Genomic DNA, 16,839 nt, shown 5'->3' with positions numbered 1-16,839 from the left:
GGCCACCCTCCTCCTGTGCCCCCTCTCCCCCCCCCCCCGGGACAGGGCCTGCGCGGTGCCCTCAAGCCCCGCTGGCCACCCTCCTCCTGTGCCCCCTCTCCCCCCCCACCCCGCCGGGACAGGGCCCGCGTGGTGCCCTCAAGCCCCGCTGGCCACCGTCCTCCTGTGCCCCCTCTCCCCCGCCCCCCCCCGGACAGGGCCCGCGCGGTGGCCCCGCCGCACCTTCTGCTGGCACTTGGGGCAGAGCCACACGCCCTTGGGCGCGGCCTTGAGGGGCGGGTCCAGGCAGCTGAGGTGGTAGGCCCCTGAGCAGGTGCCGCAGGGCTGGAGGTTGGCGCCTCGCTTGCAGGCCACACAGTGCTCCTCATGAGTGCTCTCAGTCTGGAAGGAGGGCGGGAGGCGGCTCAGCGCTTGGGAGGGAAGGGGAGGGCCGGGCCGCAGCAGAAAGCCCGTGGGCCGGTCAGGATTTCAGGGCACCACCGGCACAGGCTCCAGGAGCGGGCAGGGGAAGGGCGCCCGGGCACCCCCACACCGGGGGGGCGTCACACCTGGCTGCACAGCCAGGGCCAGGGGAGGGGCGCAAGGAGGACCCCCCTCCTGTGAGGCTGGGCAGCCCGGGGCTCCAGGGAGCGATGACGGCCCTGGCCGGGCCCACCAGAGGGCAGCACGCATGTCCGTGACCGTGCCCGGCCTCCCGGCCACTGCCCGCAGTGGCCCAGGGCCGGGGCCCCACCCACCCCTTCCCCGGCAGATCCTAGCTGTGGCTCACACCTGCAACTTAAAGCTACTCAGAGGCCGAGGGCTGAGGCTGGGGATTCAAAGCCAGCTTGGGAAGGGAGTCTGTGAAGTGGTGCGTGGCTTGTGTGGCACAGTACCGGCCTTGAGAGAAAAAGCTCAGCCCCGTCACCAGGCCCTGGCGCCCAGGCCCAGGCCCCACGCCAGCACCAAGGAAGCATCATCCGGCTGGGGCTCCCGAGCCGGAGGCGCCCTGGAGGCGGGAGGGAAGCCCCAGAGGCAGTCTGAGCCCCGCTCCACACATCCCTTACAGGGCAAATGCCACGGTGGGGTGGAGGCCTTGCCTGGGCACAGGGCAAGCTGGAGGCGGAGGGAGATCAGCACCCAGGGCTCCGGCCCCGAGGCCAAGCCCCGCCAGGACCGTGAGCTGTGCGCCCGGGCCGGGCACCAGGGGCCCGGAACAGCTGCTGGCCACCAGCACCCGTGCCGCCAGCAACAGCTCAGACAGCTGGAACCAGTCCCCTGGACTGCGTTAAGCTAGTGAGGATTGGAATTAGACCAAAAATGGAGGGAAGAACGTGGCTGCGGCCAGGCCTGAGCATGGCGCGGGGGTGAGGTTACAGGACCACAGATGGGGACATGTGGGGCGAAATCCTGGCTGTTACCACGCTCTTGGTCAGAGAGAAGCTGAGAGGGGCCGGCTCTGCCCCGGCTCACGCCGCAGAGCCAAGCCGGAGCCAGAGCCAAGCCGGAGCCAGAGCCAAGCCGGAGCCAGAGCCAAGCCGGAGTCAGCCTGCCCAGCTCTGCCCCGGCTCACACCGCAGAGCCAAGCCGGAGCCAGAGCCAAGCTGGAGCCAGCCCGCCCAGCTCTGCCCCGGCTCACGCCAAAGAGCCAAGCCGGAGCCAGAGCCAAGCTGGAGCCAGCCCGCCCAGCTCTGCCCCGGCTCATGCCAAAGAGCCAAGCCGGAGCCAGAGCCAAGCCGGAGTCAGCCTGCCCAGCTCTGCCCCGGCTCACACCGCAGAGCCAAGCCGGAGCCAGAGCCAAGCCGGAGCCAGAGCCAAGCCGGAGCCAGAGCCAAGCCGGAGCCAGCACCCATGAGAAGCGGGCCGCTCAGTCCTGTGCTGACCAGGACTGGGAAAGCTCTGGACACCAGGGTGGAGCCACGTCCCCGGCCAGGCCAGGCCCTCCCTTCTCCCGCGAGTGACTAATGGCACCACGCCCCCTCCTGCGGGCACGAGATGGGGCACGTACCTTCCAGCAGGGGTCCTCATTGGCTGGCACAGGGAGGAAGGGCGGAGAACACATTAGCAGGTGAGGAGGCGGGCCTGCCGCAGGACAGGGCAGCACCAGGCCCAGTGGGCCGTGACAGTGCGTGTGTGTGTGCATGTGTGTACACGTGTGTATGTGCGTGTGTGTGTGGGGGAGCCCTGTCCTGGTCCCAGCCAGCGCTCGCCCGAGAAGTGCACCACGGGCCGTGACGGTGGACAGGGCAGCCCTGCTGCCCCGTGGAGGGATATGATGCCAGGCCCCCCACGTGGCCTGCCCTGCTCCCCAGAGCCCCCCAAGCTCCAGTATGTGATGCCAGGCCCCCCACGTGGCCTGCCCTGCTCCCCAGAGCCCCCCAAGCTCCAGTATGTGATGCCAGGCCCCCCACGTGGCCTGCCCTGCTCCCCAGAGCCCCCCAAGCTCCAGTATGTGATGGCAAACCAATACCGGGGACCCCAAAAAGGAGTTTTCCTTTCGGCTCCTGGGCCAGCCGCATCTGCAGTGCCGCCTGGGCTCTGGGCCCCGGCCAGCAAACCAGCCAGGGCCCTCTCAGCCCTGACAACGCCAGGAGGGCGCAGGGCGTGGGCCGGAGGCGCCTGGGTGTTCTCCAGAACTTTCCGCAGGCAGTGCAGGTGGAGAGGCTGGGGCTGGGGGGGGGTCTGCAAACCTCACCCCCCGCCACGTGGCCTTGGACGCCGTGGGGCCGTGATGGTGGCACCCGCTCTGAGCCTCGGCAATGAGTCCTCACCACAGGCCCCTCCCTTCCCAGAGCCCCCAGCTCCTGTGGTCTGGGCCCCAGTGCGGGCAGCAGCTGGCAGGGCTCCGGCCGGCTTACCTCGGGCGGTGAGGAACAGAGGGTTGTTGAGATAGGCAGGGGCCAGCCGCTTCCTCTGCAGGGACAGAACACAGCGAAGGCCATCACCCGAGGCCCTGCGGCTCCCTCTTGGGGTGCAGCAGCCGGGGGACGCCCGGGCCTGGGGCAGGGTGGAGGTGAGGACCGGGCGCCCGGGATGGAGGCGGGTGGGCAGGAGTCTGCCACCCAGGCCCCCTCTGCCCCCTCTGCCCCAAGGCGTCCATCACGCAGGAAGAAGAGGTTGGACTCCAGCCACAGGCAGCACAGTAACCCGGCCAGCACGGCCCTTTGTGCCTGCCCCCCGGAGCTCTGCCCCGGAGCTCTGCCCTCTGCTGAGCGAAGGGGAGTCAGGTGGGGAAAGGGGGAGCATGTAGACCAAATCCCTAAAACCCTGTCTCTGGGAAGGTGGCCCCAGGCCCCGCGGTGGAAGCTTTTGTGCGTTGGCAGCAGGTGCCCTCGGTCCTGGCTTTATCAAGGCCCCAGGCCAACCTGCCACTCTGGTCGCTGGGAGTGGTTTGTGCCAAGAAAGGAAGATGGTTCCAGACGTGTGTGACTGCTCTGAACACCGGCTCTCCGTGGCTGCCCTTGGTGGGGCACTTGTGTGAAGCTCAAGGTCACGGGCTGCCCACCGACCTGGGATGGTCACGTGGCCTGGGGCGTCGCCTGTCGCTCTGGGCACCACGCCCCCCTCCACCCCCCGCCCCCCACGGGAGCCGGCCCTGGCCCCCCTCCACCCCCCGCCCCCCACGGGAGCCGGCCCTGGCCCCCCTCCACCCCCCGCCCCCCACGGGAGCCAGCCCTGGCCCCACCCCCCCCCCACGGGAGCCAGCCCTGGCCCCCCTCCACCCCCCGCGGGAGCCGGCCCTGGCCCCCCTCCACCCCCCGCGGGAGCCGGCCCTGGCCCCCCCCCCCACGGGAGCCGGCCCTGGCCCCCCTCCACCCCCCGCCCCCCACGGGAGCCAGCCCTGGCCCCCCTCCACCCCCCGCCCCCCACAGGAGCCGGCCCTGGCCCCACACCCCCCCACGGGAGCCAGCCCTGGCCCCCCTCCACCCCCCCCGCCCCCCACGGGAGCCGGCCCTGGCCCCACCCCCCCCCCACGGGAGCCAGCCCTGGCCCCCCTCCAACCCCCGCGGGAGCCGGCCCTGGCCCCCCTCCACCCCCCGCGGGAGCCGGCCCTGGCCCCCCCCCCCACGGGAGCCAGCCCTGGCCCCCCTCCACCCCCCGCCCCCCACGGGAGCCAGCCCTGGCCCCCCCCGCCCCCGCCCCCACGGGAGCCGGCCCTGGCCCCCCCTGCCCCCACGGGAGCCAGCCCTGGCCCACCGCCCCCGCCCCCACGGGAGCCAGCCCTGGCCCACCTCTGTGCCCCCACGGGAGCCGGCCCTGGCCCACCACCCCCGCCCCCACGGGAGCCGGCCTTGGCCCCCTCCTGCCCCCCATGGGAGCCGGCCCTGGCCCCCCCTGCCCCCACGGGAGCCGGCCCTGGCCCGCCACCCCCCGCCCCCACGGGAGCCGGCCCTGGCCCCCCCCCTGCTCCCCATAGGAGCCGGCCCTGGCCCACCTCTGTGCCCCCGCAGGAGCCGGCCCTGGCCCACCTCTGCCCCCACGGGAGCCGGCCCTGGCCCACCTCTGCACCCCCCATGGGAGCCAGCCCTGGCCCCCCCCTGCCCCCCATGGGAGCCGGCCCTGGCCCCCCCGCCCCCCACGGGAGCCAGCCCTGGCCCCCCCTGCCCCCACAGGAGCCGGCCCTGGCCCACCTCTGTCTCCAGGAAGCCGCTGTAGGCAGGGTTGGCTGTGCTCCTTCGCTTGCGTTCCTGACGCTTGCTCTGGATTTCTGGAAGACACACACGCCGGTCACCGCATCCACCGTTCCCGGTGCTGCTTTGGAGCAGCTGCGCGCTGGCTTGGTGTGCTGGGCACAGCTTCCGGGAGACTCTGGTGCTCGAGGCTGAGTATCGGGTTGGCGGAAGGTGGCGGGGACCCGCTGTAACCGTGGGGCCCTGTGTGGGGCATGGTGTGGCCGCTGGCCTCTTGGCACAGCTACCGCAGATCCACATCGGTCCAAAATGACGAGGCTGTGGCTCAGGGCTCAGCCAGGTCAGGTCTGCAGGGCTCGGGCGGCCTGGCGTGGGGTCTGTCCATCCATGTTGGGGCGTGGGTTTCCTTTCCCTGGCTGTCTGTATGTCTGGCGGGACCTGAGACCGCTCTGCCTTGGGTGTAGCCTGGTCTTCCCCCCCCCCCCGACCCTCATCTGCTGGAATTGCTTTTCCCTCTAGTCTACGTGTGCCCCTCAGGGGCCACGGACCTCTGTGGAGGACAGGGTGAAAATTCCTATTTGGGGCATCACAGGGCTGGAGGCCATTTTCAAAATGAGCCGTGTGTGTGTATGTGTGTGTGTGTGCATGCACACACGTGTGCGCCCGGCACTGCCTCAGGCTCCCCCCCAGGAAGGTCCCCTTAGCCCATTTTGCAGATGAAAAGCACGCTCAAATGGTTAGCAAACAGCAGGGCCGGGCAGCCTGCCTCCTTCCCAGACGGGAAGGGCAGTCCCAGGCAGGGTACCTCCGGGGCGGGGTCCTGGGCGGCAGCCACGCCCTGTGGGCAGAGCTCACACCTGGAGGCAGCACCCTAAAACCTTCGACTTCTGTCTGGGCCCCATCCTCCCTCCCTCCACCCCGCCCCTCACCCTTACCTTCCAGGTGTTCGGTGGTGACCAAGCCTAGCCCCACCATGAAGGCGATTTTCTGGGGGAGGGAAGGAGACCAAGAGATGTTAGGAAGGCATTCCCCTCCACAGCACCACGGAGCAGTCCCAGACCACAGGCACTGCTCTGGAAACGAGAGACCTCCAGGTTCCTGGCGATCCCCCAGGCCCTGGGAGCAGGACAAACACACCACAGATGCACTCCAAGGACCCCGGGCTCGCAGGCCCGCCGGCCGGCCACCCCAACACTGCCCTGCCGCAGGGCCACCCTGCACCACCTGCACCAAGGGTGGGTTCAGAGTGCTTTTCCCCTTAACAAGCGGACGCTGGTAAGCAGGACCAGTCATGTCTGCGGGTGCAGTGTTTGGATCTCTGCGCTTTGCCCAAGAACTCCGAGGTTGCAAACAGGCTGCTTTGCTTTAGGAGCTGGGGTCTCTCTGTGCTGTGTGCGTGCTCCTGGGTGGGCGCAGAGCCGGCACACACACAGGTGCAGACCTGGCTCCCCACATGGCCTCCGGCAGTCACAGCTGCCCTACCATGGGTGGGGGGCGTCTGCGCCTCCCATTTCCTCCTTAGTCTGCCTGCTCGTGAGAAGCAGGGGCCGCCGTCCTATTCCTGGGGAGATGTTTCAAGCTACAAATCGCCAGGCCTCCCTGGCGCACACCTATAATCCTAGCTACTCAGGAGGATGAGATCTGAGGACTGCCGCTGGAGGCCAGGCTGGGCAGGAAAGTTCACGAGACTCTTATCTCCAGTTAACTAGAAGAAAAGCCAGAAGTAGCGTGGTAGAGTGCCAGACAGGAGTGAAGAGCCAAGGGAATGACAGAGCAGTTCAAGCCCAGCACTGACACACAGAACAGTTACAAATTAATAGGACTCAGCAGCTTGAGAACGTCCATTTTTCTGCTTTGGTTCTTTTCACCTTTGGGCATTTAAACTCTGGGTGTTGGTGATGTACAGAGGGGTTACAGTGACGCAAGTCTGGTGAAGAGCACACTTCGTTTCCGACAGTGTCACCGCTTCCCTGGCTCCTGCCGTCCCCCTCCCGTCCCCACTCATTTAACAGCGAAGTCGAGTGCGCACCACGGATGCTTTGTTCAGCCTCTGCGTCTCATCTGTCCCTCCCTGCCTGCCCAAAGACAGATGAATGAGACGAGAAGAGAACGGAAACATCCACGAAGAAAACAACCTCGCTTCCATTTCCTGAAGCTCCTTTTGATAAGTACTGTCTTGTACGATCAGAGGCGCGGAGGCGTTGGCGCCCCGGTGAAGTGTGGCGATTGTTCATCTACATGTGGGCGTTTAGTGGGCTGGGTGCCGGCGTAGGGCCAATGGGTCGTGGTGCTTCCTGCATGCCAGGCTTGCCGGGAGGTTTCTGGGGCTGCTGCTGGCTGTAGAGCCGCTCCACAAGCAGCTCACAGGCCTTTGCAGCACAACTCTCTGCTATTTTCTTTTACATTTTTAAATCTTTGTGTATGTGTGTGTGTGTGCACATGCGCACACAAGCACATACGAACACCGATACTGGGACTTGAACTCAGGGCCTGGGCGCGGTCCCTTAGCTTTTCCTCCCAAAGCTGGCACTCTACCACTTGAGCCACAGCTCGGTTTCTGGCTTTTTGGTAGTTAACCAGAGATAAGTTTTACAAACTTTCCTTCCTGGGCTGGCTTTGAACTACGACCCTCTGATCTCAGACATCCTGAGCAGCTAGGATTACAGGTGTGAGCTACCCAGCACCCAACGAGAAGCAACTTTTTTTTTTTTTTTTTTTTTGGGGGGGGGTCCGGTTGAGGGCCTGAACTCTGGGCCTGGGCGCTGTCCCTCAGCTCTTCAGCTCAAGGCTAGCGCTCTACCGCTTGAGCCACAGCGCCACTTCTGGCTTTTTTCTTTTTGCTTATGTGGTGCTGAGGAATCGAACCCAGGGCCTCAGGCATGCAAGGCAAGCGCTCTACCACTGAGCCACCTTCCCAACCCATTTTTTTTTTGAGAAGCAACTTTAACAAGGAATTTCCATCAGAATGTATTGTGACTGCTTTTGTTACGTTCTTATGTATGTTTATGCTAATTATGCAGTGATACGTAATTATACTAATTGTTAAGATGCACAATAATTGACTAAGATATACTTTGAGAAAACAAGGAGAATCAGAGGTACAGAGAGGCCTCCAGGGAGGGTAAGCCAGGGAAGCAGAGGCCCAGGTCTCCGGGCGCCCGCTGGGTGTTCAGGGTCGGACTGGCTGGCGTGAGGCGGAGACACTGGGCTGTGGAGGGCACTTGGGTCGCACATGGCCTCCGTTAGCCACTACCCTCGTGTGTGAGCAGTCCTAGGGCTTGAACTCAGGGCCTGAGTGCTGTTTTGCTTTTTTTCCCCCTTCAAGCCTAGCTCTCTACCACTTGAGACACATTTTTGGCAATTAATTGGAGATAAGTGTCTCATAGATTTCCTGCCCAGACTGGCTGTGGCCATGAGCCTCCAATGACGGGCATGGGCCTCTGGTGCCTGGCCCTCACTGGCTTGTTGGCTGGTAAAGTATCTCTCCCTCGGCCGCATCTCCTGCAGCTCGGAATTCACGATTCTCTGATGGTTCTGGACAGTCCTCAAACCCAGCTGGAACACTAAGCAGCCAGGCCTTCTTCACAAAGTGGGACTCTGCTCTAGCTCCGGCACGGTGCCCAGCAGGAAGTGAAGGCCTGGACACATCTGGACACCAAGGGAAGGTGTGAGTTGGGAAGAGACTTGTTTGTCCATACAGAGAATCACGAGGAGCTCAGGGGCAGAGGGCCTGTGGGGCCGGCTGGGATGGGGAAGGACGGGCACTGGCAGGACCAGTACTAAACAAAATCTTGTAGGATGACTTAAGAGCCGTGGACCAGGCCTGTGGAGGGAGCAGGGGGCTCTGGGCTGGACGGAAGACGCAGAGATGGCCACTCACTGAGCCATGGCCAGGGTGACTGGTCACTGTGAGTGGCCGTGGCCGCTGCTTCTCAAGTGTTCAGACCCCGAGGATGGGCAGAGAGCAGACAGGGGTGACCCGGAGCTTGGCTGACAGTAACGCAGGCCCCTCCTCAAGAGGCAGCACCGTGTGGACAGGAGATGGAGGGCTGCCCGCATCACACCACTGCACCAGCCACCCTGGGGCTGAATCCGGCAGAGTGCTGTTCAAACCTTCCAGACCCGGCTCCAGGCCGCCACCCTGGCGAAGCTGTGCTGAGACCCACCCACTGCAGCTCCCAGCAGCTCCCGCAGCGCAGGGCCGGCGGGATCCTCCCAATGCTGCCACCCACCACATGCTCGCCCATGGCAGGATGCTCCCAGTGCCGCCACCCACCGCGAGCTCGCCCATGGCGGGATCCTCCCAATGCCGCCACCCACCGTGTGCTCGCCCATGGCGGGATCCTCCCAATGCCGCCACCCGCCGCCACCCACCGTGTGCTCGCCCATGGTGGGATCCTCCCAATGCCGCCACCCGCCGCCACCCACCGTGTGCTCGCCCATGGTGGGATCCTCCCAATGCCGCCACCCGCCGCCACCCACCGTGTGCTCACCCATGGCGGGATCCTCCCAATGCCGCCACCCGCCGCCACCCACCGTGTGCTCGCCCATGGTGGGATCCTCCCAATGCCGCCACCCACCCCTGTGCTCACCCATGGCGGGGACCTCCTACCTCGGGGTTCTCCTGGCTGGTAGGCCGGTCTTCCTTCTTCTTTTTGGTGGCCTGAGCTCCCTGAGATGGCTTCTCTGAGGGTGGCCGTGGGTCCGCTGAACTCTCAGGCTGTGTCTGCACTTGAGGTTGAAGGATGATAACCTGGAAGATGTGGCAGAGGGGTGAGGGCCCAGGGAGGGGGACATGGGGGGCAGAGGGCCCAGGGAGGAGGGACGGGGGACAGAAGGACATTAGTCACCCGTCAGAGAGGGGCAGCCTGGCAAGGGTACACAGGCTGAGGACAAAGGTCAGCTGACACGTGACCCCAAGGGTCTCAGACAAGCCACCTACTAGGGAGGCCTGGGGTAGAGAGTTTAGTTTTAAATCTGGCCTACATAAATAAATAAATCCTGTATTTCCTACACAGGTACTTGGGAAGTAAAACTGCCCTTGACCATGCAACTTCAGCAGACACTACTGGACTCTCTTGCAGCTACTCATTGAGCCACATATTTTCTTAATGATTCCATACCACATAACCGATTAGCCAACCCCTTTCTTTTCCCACAGGTATTTGTCCATTTGGCTGTATTCCTCTCTGCCTATTCACTCACGTGCACCTCACTTATTTACACCACCACCCCGCCCATCACTAAGCTGCTCATCCCTCGTTCATGCACATGCCATTCTCCACTGCCTGCTCATACTCCACCCACACGCTTGTGTTGACCCAATTTCTTCATCAGTCATTGGCCACCTGGCCACACACCATCCGTCTCCTCATTCTTTCTGGGCCTCGCTTGGATAATCGTCTCCGTGCCTCCTGTGTGTGGCACGCCCTTGGGGGACCTGGGGCCCGCCTCACCTTGCTGTCGGCACTGATGAGGAGGGGCTGGACTTTGATGCTGTCGCTGGCCACGGGCACGGCGGTGCTAGGGGTGATGGCGGTGGCATTGCTGGGGGAGGTGGAGATGATGGCGTAGGCCACGCCGGCGCCGCTCAGGGGTGAGGTGATGGCGGTGGGCTCGGCGAGGGCCTGGGGCTGGCTGCTGGGCGTTGGCACACGGCTGACGGTGTTGTTGGCAGTGGGGAGGGCTGGGCTGGGGTTCTTGATGCTCACCACAGTAGCCTTCTGGAATGTCGGGGGCTGCTTGGGTGGCCGGTCCCGGCCCGGGGTGATGGGGAGGCTGTCTGGAATCAGAGTCTTTGGCCTAACCTGAGAGGAAGGGGCAAGGGCCTGGTCAGGCGGGCGAGGAAGGTGCAGTGCAGAGCCAGACGGGGCACTGGATGGGAGTGCAGGGCACGCCCGAGTCTCCCGGGCAGAGTCCAGAGCGCTAGATGTGCTGCCTGGTGCCCCCCTCCCCCTGTGGGCACTGACTGCCACAGCGCCAGTGGGCTAGCCAGGGGCCCAGTTCACCCAGCTCCTCTGAGGCAAGCAGCAAGGGCAGGAGGTGAGGAGAGGGGAGACGGGGCGAGGGAGGATGGGGAAGATGGGGAGAGGGAAGGGGGAGGTGGGCAGCGTGGAGATGGGGGATGGGAAGAGGGAGGTGGGGAGAGGGAAGGGGGGAGGTGGGATGGGGGAGATGGGGAGAGGGAAGGGGGGAGGTGGGATGGGGGAGATGGGGAGAGGGAAGGTGGGAGGTGGGATGGGGAGATGGGGAGAGGGAAGGGGGGAGGTGGGATGGGGAGATGGGGAGAGGGAAGGGGGAGGTGGGCAGCGTGGAGATGGGGGATGGGAAGAGGGAGGTAGGGAGAGGGAAGGGGGGAGGTGGGATGGGGAGATGGGGAGAGGGAAGGGGGAGGTGGGATGGGGGAGGTGGGGAGAGGGAAGGGGGGAGGTGGGATGGGGGAGATGGGGAGAGGGAAGGGGGGAGGTGGGATGGGGAGATGGGGAGAGGGAAGGGGGGAGGTGGGCAGCATGGAGATGGGGGAGGTGGGATGGGGGAGATGGGGAGAGGGAAGGAGGGAGGTGGGATGGGGGAGATGGGGAGAGGGAAGGAGGGAGGTGGGATGGGGGAGGTGGGGAGAGGGAAAGGGGAGGTGGGCAGCGTGGAGATGGGGGATGGGAAGAGGGAGGTGGGGAGAGGGAAGGGGGGAGGTGGGATGGGGAGATGGGGAGAGGGAAGGGGGAGGTGGGATGGGGGAGGTGGGGAGAGGGAAGGAGGGAGGTGGGATGGGGAGATGGGGAGAGGGAAGGGGGAGGTGGGATGGGGGAGGTGGGGAGAGGGAAGGAGGGAGGTGGGATGGGGGAGATGGGGAGAGGGAAGGAGGGAGGTGGGATGGGGAGATGGGGAGAGGGAAGGGGGAGGTGGGATGGGGGAGGTGGGGAGAGGGAAGGAGGGAGGTGGGATGGGGGAGATGGGGAGAGGGAAGGAGGGAGGTGGGATGGGGAGATGGGGAGAGGGAAGGGGGGAGGTGGGCAGCGTGGAGATGGGGGATGGGAAGAGGGAGGTGGGGAGAGGGAAGGGGGGAGGTGGGATGGGGGAGGTGGGGAGAGGGAAGGGGGGAGGTGGGATGGGGGAGATGGGGAGAGGGAAGGGGGGAGGTGGGATGGGGGAGATGGGGAGAGGGAAGGGGGGAGGTGGGATGGGGGAGATGGGGAGAGGGAAGGGGGGAGGTGGGATGGGGGAGATGGGGAGAGGGAAGGGGGGAGGTGGGATGGGGGAGATGGGGAGAGGGAAGGGGGGAGGTGGGATGGGGGAGATGGGGAGAGGGTAAGGGGGAGGTGGGATGGGGAGATGGGGAGAGGGAAGGGGGGAGGTGGGAAGGGGGAGGTGGGGAGAGGGAAGGGGGGAGGTAGCAGCGTGAAGATGGGGGATGGGGAGAGGGTAAGGGGGAGGTGGGATGGGGGAGATGGGGAGAGGGAAAGGGGGAGGTGGGATGGGGGAGATGGGGAGAGGGAAGAGGGGAGGTGGGCAGCGTGGAGATGGGGGAGGTGGGATGGGGGAGATGGGGAGAGGTGCCGGTGCAGTTGGAGTCCTGCATCCTCCACGGCCCTCCTGTCAGAGGTGCTGGGCAAGGCCAGGTGGCCCTGGCCCCGGCATCCGGCCATGTCCGGTCCTCATCCCAGGGGGGTGGCAGTTGTGCTCCCCTCAAAACCGTGGAGCTGGGATGCGTCTGAGCCGATCCTGGCTCCTCCAGGACCCGTGTGGCCCTGGGGAGACCTGCCCAGGGCTGATGGGGTGTAGGGGAGAAGAGGTGCCTGCCACCTGCTCTTCCCACTGGTCAGGGGGACAGTCCAGTCTAAAGCAACCCTGGATGGGGCCTGTGTACACAGCAGGTGCTCAATAAAGATGGACTGGTGATGGTAAAGGTGCCGGCCGCTTATTACAGGTGTCTGCTGTGCACCAGGCGCAGGCTGGTCTGTCTGGCTGTGTCACCAAGGCTGGCAATGAAGCAAGCACCACATCAACCCCTCTGCAGGAGACACTGGCTGGGGAGGTAGGAGCGACCAGGTGGCCTGTCCAAGGCGGGGTCCAGCAGCTGGCCAGGCCGGGCATGGAGGGCAGCTGGCCCACGCCCGTGCCACCTCCTGCAGGGGGCACCGGCCTAGCGTTCCTGGGTCTCTTCTGAATGTGATCCCTCGTCACCCAGCAGCTCAACCACACAAGGGCTGCTTAGGACATTTTCTACTCTATCCAAGTCTGCTGCAGTTCCATTCGGAACAAAACCCAGTTGACTTCACAGCTCCTCTACTTGAAAACTCAGATTCCTCACAGTGAGGAGCCTCATTCAGGTCATTCAGGCAGAAGGGGGGGGGGGGGGGCAGTGCTGCCCAAGGAGGGACACAGAGGGCCAGGATGGAGGGTGTGGCCACAGATGAGGGGTGGGGCCAGGGCAGAAGGGCGTGGCCATAGATGAGGGGTGGGGCCAGGGCTGAGGGGTGGGGCCAAGGCAGAAGGGCGTGGCCATAGATGAGGGGTGGAGCCAGGGCTGAGGGGCGGGGCCATGGCAGAAGGATGTGAGCATGGATGAGGGCATGGCCCAAAAGGAGGGTGTGGCCATGGAAGGTTGGGGCCAAGGCAGGAGGGTGTGGCCATGGATGAGGGGTGGGGCCAGGGCCGAAGCCAGGGCTGAGGGGCGGGGCCGGGGCGGAGGGGTGGAGCCGGGGCTGCGGGGCGGGGCCGGGGCTGAGGGGGCCGGAGCCAGGGCTGTGGGGCGGGGCCAGGGCTGTGGGGCGGAGCCAGGGCTGCGGGGCGGGGCCTGGCCAGGGCTGCGGGGCGGGGCCGGGGCTGAGGGGCGGGGCCGGGACTGAGGGGCGGGGCCTGGCCAGGGCTGTGGGGCGGGGCCTGGCCGGGGCTGAGGGGCGGGGCCTGGCCAGGGCTGTGGGGCGGGGCCTGGCCAGGGCTGCGGGGCGGGGCCGGAGCCAGGGCTGCGGGGCGGGGCCGGGGCTGAGCCGGGACTGAGGGGCGGGGCCTGGCCAGGGCTGCGGGGCGGGGCCTGGCCAGGGCTGCGGGGCGGGGCCGGGGCTGAGGGGCGGGGCCGGGACTGAGGGGCGGGGCCTGGCCAGGGCTGCAGGGCGGGGCCTGGCCAGGGCTGCGGGGCGGGGCCTGGCCAGGGCTGCGGGGCGGGGCCGGGGCTGAGGGGCGGGGCGGGGCCAGGGCTGCGGGGCGGGGCCTGGCCAGGGGCGGGGCCGGGGCTGAGGGGCGGGGCCGGGACTGAGGGGCGGGGCCTGGCCAGGGCTGTGGGGCGGGGCCTGGCCGGGGCTGAGGGGCGGGGCCTGGCCAGGGCTGTGGGGCGGGGCCTGGCCAGGGCTGCGGGGCGGGGCCGGAGCCAGGGCTGCGGGGCGGGGCCGGGGCTGAGCCGGGACTGAGGGGCGGGGCCTGGCCAGGGCTGCGGGGCGGGGCCTGGCCAGGGCTGCGGGGCGGGGCCGGGGCTGAGGGGCGGGGCCGGGACTGAGGGGCGGGGCCTGGCCAGGGCTGCAGGGCGGGGCCTGGCCAGGGCTGCGGGGCGGGGCCTGGCCAGGGCTGCGGGGCGGGGCCGGGGCTGAGGGGCGGGGCGGGGCCAGGGCTGCGGGGCGGGGCCTGGCCAGGGGCGGGGCCGGGGCTGAGGGGCGGGGCCGGGACTGAGGGCGGGGCCTGGCCAGGGCTGCGGGGCGGGGCCGAGGCTGAGGGGCGGGGCCTGGCCAGGGCTGCGGGGCGGGGCCGGGGCTGAGGGGCGGGGCGGGGCCAGGGCTGCGGGGCGGGGCCGGAGCCAGGGCTGCGGGGCGGGGCCGGGGCTGAGGGGCGGGGCCGGGACTGAGGGCGGGGCCTGGCCAGGGCTGTGGGGCGGGGCCGGAGCCAGGGCTGCGGGGCGGGGCGGGGCCAGGGCTGCGGGGCGGGGCCGGGGCTGAGGGGCGGGGCGGGGCCAGGGCTGCGGGGCGGGGCCGGAGCCAGGGCTGCGGGGCGGGGCCGGGGCCTGGCCAGGGGCCCCACCCCAGCCGCTTACCTGAGGTAGCACTGCTGCTCCTTGCCCAGCCAACCTCTGCAAGGAGCTGACCTGAGGACGGGTGACAGGCACTGCAGTGGTGGCTCCCAACGTCTGAAAGGCGGGCAGAGCGCGCTGAGAGGCGGAGGCCTAGGGGGCCTCCTTCTCTTACCACCTCCCCACTTGTAAACGAAAGCACGGATTAGTCATGGAAGGGCGTCCGTCTGTGCGCGCTGGATGGGCCCCCCCCCAGCTTCACTGTCCCGCGGCCACACACGCGCAGGTCCCATCCTCCCCCCGTCTCAGCCCGCGCCCACCCTGGGCCCGGTCATTTGCTTTGTTTGCTGACTGCTCAGAGGGTCCCCACGGCAGGTCGCACACGCACGCAGATCGGTGCGCCCCTCCCGCTCGCTCCTCCCCTCCAGCTCGCAGTGAGGTGTGCTGCACTTCAGCACTGTTTACCAGCTAACATTCTTCTCCCGCTCCACCCTCAAGAAAAACGATCTAGTTCATGCAGGAAATAATTTGGAAGCTAGAAAAAGGATAAAACGATGACCCCTGGGAGGCCCGCTTCCCTTCAAGGGCTTACACAGCTAGACGCAGGCGAGAGGTCTCCGCTCCCACCCCCAGCGCTAGTCTTCCAGGGGGCGGGCACCCTGGTGTTAGCTTCATGGCTTCTACACCTTCCCGAGGACAGGCGCCGATGGGCCAAAAGCTAGGGATATTATTTAGGGTTTCGATACACACCCTTGTTGGGCCCCCGAGTCCCAGCCCTCATGTGGGGCTCTCGGGATGGGCACCCCAGCAGCAGGGTGACCCTCGGGGTGGGAGCTGAGAGCCGAGGCCCTGCCTCGGGACTCCAGGCCCACGCAGTAGAGATGTGCTTCAGAGGCTCACTCACATGAAGTCTCCATTTGGAACCATCACTGTCCACGGCCAAAATGGAGGACAGGCTCCGCACAGCCTCATGGGTAACGCACAAGCCTGTCTGAAGGGAGGGACAGCTCCCCGCCCCTAGACCAGCCAAGCCACTGGTAGCTAACAACCTGCAAGAGCCTCAAAATCAGATGCAAAAATTCTTAACAGAATGCGAGCAAATCCCTTTCCAGGAGGAGGGCACTATATGTGAGCAAGTTGCGTCTGTCCCAGGATGGTAAAAATCCTTGCGCTTAGCTGTAAGGATGTACTGAAGAAGAAAAACACCCTTTTGTCTTAGTGGAGACAAAGAGATGTCAGAACTAATGAACGAGTGTAGCAAGGTTGTCAAGATACAGCAACAATGTACAAAATGCAACTGTACCCTCTATGTTAGTCACACCAGCACTGCACAGTAACAATGTTTTAAAATCCCATTTGTAGTAGCATTAAAAAGTAAAACCAGCAAGAAATATTGAAGGATAAATCGGACAACAGCCATAACACTTCTAAATACAGTTGAGGAAAAATTTCAAAGATCTGAATCCATGGATCAGAAAGCCCAATATCAAGATACCAACTCTCCTTCAGATCTTACAAATTTAATACAGACCTAATCAACGTCTCAGCAGGCTTTGTGTTAGATATTGACAAGATGGTTTTAAAATACATAGGGAATGATAAGGGACCTAACTGCCAAACAACCTCTGAAACCAATGTAACTAAACATCATCATTAGGAAAATACATTTAATTTCAATACTGTAACCTCAATGTAACCACAGTAAAATACCTGGACGCACCAAGATGCACTATCACTCTCTGGCCAGGGGTCTGTGGAGGACAGGAAGAAAAGAAAGCCAGGCAGGGCCAATATCCCAGGATCCCCTCCAAGAGCACTCCCCCAACTTCCTCCCTCAAGGATATGACCCCTCCACTTCCTCCCTCAAGGATGACCCCCCACCACTTCCTCCCTCAGGGCCACGCCCTCAGAGGCCTAATTTCTTCTCTAGGCCACACCCCCGTGACTTCACTACCTCCCACCTGACCCAACCCTCTTAACACTGCCAGGAACTGAGGGTCAAAACTTTAGCACACCCAAACCATCGCACCAAACACGTGCAGCACACGGAGCATAAATTATACCTCAAGGAAAATGCTAGATAAATCAATTCCCTTCTAGTTCCCCTTACACCAGCATCTCTCCACCCCGAAACCAATCCCATCCGCCCAGGAACACCCACAGCCTCAGGCCCAGGCCACAGACAGGACGCTGGCCGGGGGGCTTCCTGCCTCTTTTCTGCCGTCTGCTCCTAAG

General features: G+C 65.3%; 1 protein-coding gene across 1 annotated transcript in view; it reads right to left on the bottom strand.

Moving 5' to 3' along the window:
* Positions 1-16,839, bottom strand: part of Phf21b (PHD finger protein 21B) — a 61,162-nt gene that overhangs the window by 6,701 nt on the left and 37,622 nt on the right. Inside the window, 8 exon segments of the mRNA XM_042672718.1 lie at positions 223-381; positions 1,988-2,010; positions 2,838-2,892; positions 4,611-4,687; positions 5,546-5,597; positions 9,223-9,363; positions 10,067-10,417; positions 14,629-14,721. Coding sequence (XP_042528652.1) covers positions 223-381; positions 1,988-2,010; positions 2,838-2,892; positions 4,611-4,687; positions 5,546-5,597; positions 9,223-9,363; positions 10,067-10,417; positions 14,629-14,721 — 951 coding nt within the window.

This window comes from Dipodomys spectabilis, unplaced genomic scaffold, assembly GCF_019054845.1.
Source record: "Dipodomys spectabilis isolate Male_0828 unplaced genomic scaffold, ASM1905484v1 ptg000763l, whole genome shotgun sequence".
NCBI classification, from domain to species: domain Eukaryota; kingdom Metazoa; phylum Chordata; class Mammalia; order Rodentia; family Heteromyidae; genus Dipodomys; species Dipodomys spectabilis.
The sequence above is the reverse complement of the archived record's forward strand: the minus strand, read 5'-3'. Positions and strand labels throughout refer to the sequence as shown.